The sequence below is a fragment of the Trematomus bernacchii genome, unplaced genomic scaffold (assembly GCF_902827165.1).
Source record: "Trematomus bernacchii unplaced genomic scaffold, fTreBer1.1, whole genome shotgun sequence".
In the NCBI taxonomy this organism is placed as follows: Eukaryota; Metazoa; Chordata; class Actinopteri; order Perciformes; family Nototheniidae; genus Trematomus; species Trematomus bernacchii.
Window position 1 is genome coordinate 3,751,751 of NW_022987582.1, and position 6,500 is coordinate 3,758,250.

At 36.5% G+C, this 6,500-nt stretch overlaps 2 protein-coding genes across 3 annotated transcripts; one reads left to right on the forward strand and one right to left on the reverse strand.

Moving 5' to 3' along the window:
- Positions 1-15: 15 nt before the first annotated feature.
- si:ch211-269k10.4 lies at positions 16-3,314 on the reverse strand. 2 transcript variants are annotated; one of them, XM_034127726.1, is made up of 6 exons: positions 3,100-3,314; positions 2,302-2,479; positions 1,132-1,251; positions 970-1,026; positions 779-886; positions 16-689 (listed from the first exon to the last, which is right to left on the reverse strand). In XM_034127726.1, exons 2-6 carry the CDS (start codon positions 2,464-2,466, stop codon positions 585-587), a joined length of 555 nt encoding a protein of 184 aa, XP_033983617.1. In that variant the 5' UTR covers positions 2,467-2,479; positions 3,100-3,314; the 3' UTR covers positions 16-584. The 2 variants fall into 2 exon arrangements, with proteins under 2 accessions (XP_033983617.1, XP_033983618.1); XM_034127727.1 differs by having other exon boundaries at positions 2,302-2,504; positions 3,100-3,311.
- Positions 3,315-3,522: 208 nt separating this feature from the next.
- Positions 3,523-5,845, forward strand: LOC117480490. Its single transcript, XM_034127835.1, has 7 exons — positions 3,523-3,637; positions 3,720-3,885; positions 4,011-4,103; positions 4,420-4,476; positions 5,039-5,158; positions 5,256-5,372; positions 5,462-5,845. The coding sequence occupies exons 2-7, from the start codon at positions 3,724-3,726 to the stop codon at positions 5,489-5,491; spliced, it is 579 nt and encodes a 192-aa protein (XP_033983726.1). The 5' UTR covers positions 3,523-3,637; positions 3,720-3,723; the 3' UTR covers positions 5,492-5,845.
- The last annotated feature ends 655 nt before the right edge of the window (positions 5,846-6,500 follow it).

Sequence of the window (6,500 nt, forward strand, 5' to 3'; positions counted from 1 at the left end):
AGGCAGATCAATCTGTTTAACTGTCATGTTTCTTTTATTTTGTTGCCAGTCCTGTGTTATGAAAAGTTTGTACAGGTGATTAAAATGTTCAAAAACAAAATGTTGTGTTTCTGTTTTAACCCAGTTAAGTCTGACACGTTATTGCATATTTCCTACTCACATATCCTATAGATTGTGTGAAAGCAGCTGGAAGTGTGAGCGCACTGAAAAAAAACACCTTGCAGATATTTCCACTGATAATAAAGCACGAGCGTCAAACCACACACACAGACCCTTGCAGATAGACCAATACTACCGTTACACACAGAGACGCAGGAGGATGAGGAGGGTTTTTTTCTTCACATGAGAGTAGGTGACATTCATTGACCACAATTCTTGTGTCCTCGTGTAAGTGAGACATCAGAAGCAGACCACAGCCCCTTGCTCCAATACAGGCAACAGAACAGAAAGCCACACAGTATGTACAAAACAACAAAAAGAACTGCTAATACAGTGGCCTACATTTTATTCAGCACTAATATACAACCTTCTTGTCCTATCCAAATAGTTGATTTGAATTATGAAGTTCTCAAATGTCTTCTTCTTCAGCTTGATGTTGATTTGGCCCGTTTCTCTTTAGAGAACCAGATGCAAAGGATTGTAGAGAGTAAAACCTCGAGTGCCAACACACAAAGTTCCAGCACCTCCATCTAGAAGCATCAAGATAATGAAGTTTTATATCGGCGAATAAATGCAAATTTCAGTGTTTCATTTAGTTATATTCTTTACATGGTCTTACCCTCAAATGCTTCTCATGTTCTGTTCTCCAGAGAGCCAGGTCCACACTTATCAGACCAGCTGAAACCACGGCTACAATAATACAGCCCGAGTTAACCATGAGGGACACCTGGATCAGAAGACATACGTTATTTGACTGTAACTGCTTAGCTTTAAATGTTGCATATTTAGCTTGTACTGAGTTGTACTCACAGGTAGCAATTCTGGATATTTGAAAATCAGGTTGGAGACAACTCCAGCAATGATGAACTGAAGGAGAAGAAGGCACATTTTTAAGTAATTCAACAAGACTGTACAGTTGTATCTGATTTACTTCTTGTTGAAGGATGTGTCAAAATAGAACAAGACACTTACAAGGGCTCCAGTCAGGTGGGAAAGTCTGAACAGATTGATCAGAGACTCCTGCATGTCTTGGGTTACTGCAAAAACAATTCCAACTCCAACACTCAGCAGACCGCTCACCATCTGCAGAGACTGACAGAGAAACAGATTAACAGTTCATATAATGTATTCATGACAATGCGTGTAAATGTTAATAAATGTTTAAAGGTTAACACAGAAAGTAATCAGAAAATGGTTCCCAAAAGATATATATTTTATCTAAATCATCATATAAACAATCTTATTTGCAGCGCCCGTTAAAACTATTGGACACATATTCACAGTACTATAAAGGTAGAATAATGTGAGCTTTAACACTCAAGATGTAGAAGACCACAAAACCCTCCACCCAGCATTTCCTGTTGTTGCTGGCCAAACCTGCACAATGGGTACAAAGTATTTTGGACATCCTCTTTAACTGAAACTGTTATCTGTTTGTGATGTCTTTCATGAACTGTTTTTATAAACGTTGATACATTTTTAAAACATGAAAACACAGTCACGGGGACAACTGAGAAAAAGATTGTGATCACTAACGCTTGGACTTTGCATATAAAGGATTAATACACCATCTTCCTTTTTTTCTATGACTGTACAGAACATTTTCCCACACACTTCAATGTTTACTGTAAAGACCTCAAAACCATGTTGACGCAAGTCATGTTTCATATCTTTCTAAGTGAAGACACAAGAACATTTTTCAAAAAATCGACCTTTTTTAGTACCTTCCGTAAATTGCCCATGAGTCACTTTTTGCAGCTATACAGGTTCTAATACAAGGTTACAAAAATAACGGTTGCAAAAAGAATGCCAGCAAAATGTACGCTTACATGCAGTTTTTTAAACGGACAAGTGTTTAATCCAATCATTTGCTGCATGCTGTCAGCGCCATTCAAACAAACACGTGATCCTGTTTAGGGTCTTCGGTCTTAGACATACAGTTAAAATAAAAAGGGGGTCAATGGATACAATACCATCAAATTCCTACATTAATAAGGGTTAGTAAAACAAAGTATACAACACCAGTAATGCCACAAGAAGTTTAGTCAACACCTCTCTGACACAATCTCAAAAACAGTTAAAGAGTATTGCATTCTCAAAGGATTTGTATAGGCATTGTATCTTTTATTTGTTCAGTCCTACCCCCAAAACGCCAGGTTTTTTCTGCAGCAGGTCATGCAGCGGCCCTTTGTTGTCCGGTAGGAGCTCTAAAGCTTGGTACTTTCGCACCATCGGCGGCTCTCTCGGGTGTCTGCCTGGGGTCCCTTCATTCTCATCGATGTCCATGTCCACATCGGCACAGGCCATGGTGCTATCTGACCTGGAGGGAGGAAGGTTTTTTGTGTCTAGTAATATAATTAATCCAAAATCATTATGTGTTCATTCATATTTTCTGTGAATACAGCCTCCTTTATGCGACCGACAATAGAGTAGCTTTAAAAAGGACACAACGAGACCAAAAGAATAGTAACAACTTTACATTAAGGCCATACTACGGTCATGTGATAAATTGTAAAAATGTGAGATTTATAACGGTTGCTGACACTGTGAGGTGATGATGTTGTTGTTGTATTACCTGATCGTTCAAATTGTAATATCTTTCTTTATTAAATTGATTTTAGATGTCATAATATTAGGGATATATTTCACTAAAATATATTCCAATGAATCATCACCACACATTACAGCTTTAAATAAGTCATGGAACTCAACAGCCAAACAATTAAAGGAGTAAATTACAGCAACAATATAAAAAAGGTAGTATTTATATTATAACTATATAGGTAGCATCTATTGTAGGGCTTTTGCAGCTCCCAAAAATCCTATACTCAAATACTTGCAGAATAATAGCAGATTTTTAATGTTAACAGTTTAAATTTCACAAAAACATCCGATCTATAGAAAAGCCTTTAAAAAGAAGACTAAAAATGAAGAACTTACCAAGTGTGGCTTTAGAAGTAGCTATGTGACGCTCTCTGTCTGTGCCTCTCTGTTTAAGCTTGATTTTCACTTCCCTGCAAATACTTTGAAAGATGAGGTCACCTCACGCCTTGACTTCCTCGCTCTGACAGAGACAGGTCTCACCAATTTCCTATTTGTCTGCCCTTTAGTACCTCAGCGCCATAAGCTGTAATTTAATGGAAGAGTATTTCCCTTTTCTATACATTAAAGAACATACATAAGTCAAATTATCCAGCTTTGACTGTTTTAAATGCTTGTCAAATCATGCACGCGAACAGTGTGTGTGTGTGTGTGTGTGTGTGTGTGTGTGTGTGTGTGTGTGTGTGTGTGTGTGTGTGTGTGTGTGTGTGTGTGTGTGTGTGTGTGAGAGAATGTGCGTGTGTGAGTGAGAAAGAGAGAAAACAGAACAGAGTGAGAGCCACAGACAATCGGCGTGGCAGGCCATTTCCTTGTCAAACTTATTTGAGAAAGCAGAGAATTCAGGTCTGAATCAAGATAAGAGAAGGGAGAAAAAAAGGTAAGTTACTGAAAACCTCTAATGCAGGTCACCACAGTGACAAAAACAGTTTTGACATGTGTTGCTTTGATCTTGTCTACAGGACAATGAAGAAGACATTTCAATGCGATGAGTCCATGATCATCACCATTCCCATCGGGAGTCTGAGGGACGCCAGAGAGGGGCAACTGATGCCGGAGAAATTTCACTGTGTGTACAAAGATCACTTCAAGGTCTTTGTTGTGAAAGGGAAACCTAAACCTCTTGGGGTAAGTAGAATTGTTTTAAACAGGAAGTCTTGATCACAAAAGATTTCATAGTTTTATATTCACATTTCAACCTAAACACAAAACATGCAGGATTGTAATGCAGTATTGTGTTGTTTTTTTGTCAGGCAGCCCAGGCCATCGCTGGTGTGTTCATTCTCGCACTCGGGTTGATTTACCAAGAAAGCTTTACCATGCCCTACACCCTACCAAGTGTTCTGGTAAATACAATTGCAAAACTACAATTATTCCCAATTCACTACGATATGTACCTTACAACTTTAGATTAATTAAATAATACAAATAAAAACGTTTCCTTTGCTGTCTACTCAATCGTTCAAAGAGGACAGTATATAACTGCAGATGTTCTTGTACTTCCTCTTGCTTTCTACCACATTTTAACTTCCCCCCTAAATAATAATATATATATAAAATAACAATTGTTCTTATCGTTTCTTATTTTTTCTAGTAATCTGTCCACATTATTCAATAGTATATTTTGTGTATAATAATTTGCATTTTTCATCAATATCTTAGTTTTTGGTCTGTGGTATGCTGTCCTATGCAGCTGGACACTTTCCAAACATGCAAGTGGTAAGTTTTGAATAAGTATTAAGTGAAAAATCCACTCCAATCGTTGAATTATCCTCTAAAAATTAAATAGAGCGGGTGCAATATTCTAGATATATATTTGTAATGTTTCTTTAGGATGTTTCTGACGTGTTTTGTCCAAACTTTTGCTTTATTTGCTTTATTTTTGTAAACAAGTTAAACAGGATTTATTTCAGTTAAATGTAGGTTTGTTAATCCAAACCCACATTTGTATCTTTTAAATACGAAATATGGCCCTGCAGATTGCCTTTGAAAACATGAATTCCAAAGGATTTTCTTTGTAGAAGTGGATGAAAAATGGAAAAAAGGTTTAATTATGTGTGGCATTCAATACGAATATGATTTGTAAACGTTTTTTGTTGTTTCCTGCAACAATAAGTGAACAATTGTTACTGACAAATTTGGATTTTAGGAACGTGTTTTGTAATTCTGTGTTTGAAAAAATGTACAGCTGGTCTGATTCGGCCTTTTTATTTATTAAATGTTTTGTTCCTCATTATTTTCTGTAACACCTACATTATTAAAGCATTTGTTTGTCTTCTAGACAAAGCTGTCGTTCTCCCTGAACATCGTCAGCTTCTTCTGGTCTATTGCGGCAGTTGTTCTCTGCAGTGTTACTTTTCATTTTTGGTCTGGCACACACGATGAGAATGGGAATGAAAATGTAAGGGAAACAACATTCATATTTTGTAAGTAACCTCTCTGAAATACAAGGCAGATGTGTACTAACTTCCATCTCTGAATCAACTTTCTTTATACAGCTCTATCAAGGCATCAAGGGACTGATTTTGACTCTGCTGGGCGTTGAAATGTTAACATCCCTCTTCTTGATCTACTGGTTGAGTCATGCTGTATGCAGACAACATTTCAACACGCTGGTATGTCATTTTTCAAACACTGCAAACCGCATACTGTCAGATTAACAAGATTAAATGTTACTAAAAATGGTGATTCTCTTTTTCCACAGCCCACCATACTGCTAAAACAAGGAGATTAAAATCATCAAAAGCCAACAACCAACCGCCTGATAACATGGTACTTATATATTCCGTATTGTATCAAAAAATATATAAAAGCCTCTTCAGTGTCATACTGTACAATGGGAAATTGCTCAAACCGCAGATAGCATGTGAATGAGCAACTTCTTTGATATAGATCACCTTTATTTAGTTTGTGTCCATGCACCTGTTTATTTTTTTAAATAAAAGTAGTGGTGTTTTAAACTTCAACATTTCCTTTGATTTCTACGTTTTGTAGTTGTTGTGTTTCGACGAGTTGATATGATATTTTAAAACGTCTGGTTTTGTAATCTTTTATTTGCTATTGTTCTCTTCTTTGTAAGTCACTTTGCAAAATTATTTTGGTTATAATAAAGCTGATTATTTTGTTTGTTCTTCCTTTATTTGTCTTCTTGTGGACCTACAACACATTACTTTAAACCAGATAACAGCTCAAATAACTTATTGGTTCATTGGATCATAAACATACATGAATAACTTCAAAATAATTAATATACATTTTGTATTTTTCAGATATTTATTTTTAATGCATTTTGTTGTGTGAACATTTGATTTGCTGTGAAATATTCCATTCATTTGAGAATTCATAATCAAATGGGGGAAATAGTGAGGGCATATACTGTAACAGTGTAAACCTATGTAGATCAACACCTTTTCTACATGGTAAATCATATATGTAATGTTAATATTAATAAATAAAAAAAGGGAACAATAAAACAATTTTGATACGCTTAGAGGTGCACCAGCCATATAGCTCCATCTGTAACTCACACACACACACACACACACACACACACACACACACACACACACACACACACACACACACACACACACACACACACACACACACACACACACACACACACACACACACACACACACACACACACACACACACACACACACACACACACACACACACACTGTTTCCTTAACTTACACTCTTTTAGTTTTTTGCCTATAATGAAGTAATAGCTGTGATAC

What these genes read in the sequence shown, in the direction of transcription:
- si:ch211-269k10.4 (XM_034127726.1), bottom strand. Translation starts at nt 2,466, where the DNA reads ATGGCCTGTGCCGATGTGGACATGGACATCGATGAGAATGAAGGGACC. An exon ending in AAAAACCTGGCGTTTTGGGG is followed by an intron (nt 1,252 to 2,301) that starts GTAGGACTGAAC and finishes TTTCTCTGTCAG; the next exon opens with TCTCTGCAGATGGTGAGCGG. An exon ending in AACATGAGAAGCATTTGAGG is followed by an intron (nt 690 to 778) that starts GTAAGACCATGT and finishes TGATGCTTCTAG; the next exon opens with ATGGAGGTGCTGGAACTTTG.
- LOC117480490 (XM_034127835.1), top strand. Translation starts at nt 3,724, where the DNA reads ATGAAGAAGACATTTCAATGCGATGAGTCCATGATCATCACCATTCCC. An exon ending in ATGAGAATGGGAATGAAAAT is followed by an intron (nt 5,159 to 5,255) that starts GTAAGGGAAACA and finishes TTCTTTATACAG; the next exon opens with CTCTATCAAGGCATCAAGGG. An exon ending in GACAACATTTCAACACGCTG is followed by an intron (nt 5,373 to 5,461) that starts GTATGTCATTTT and finishes CTTTTTCCACAG; the next exon opens with CCCACCATACTGCTAAAACA.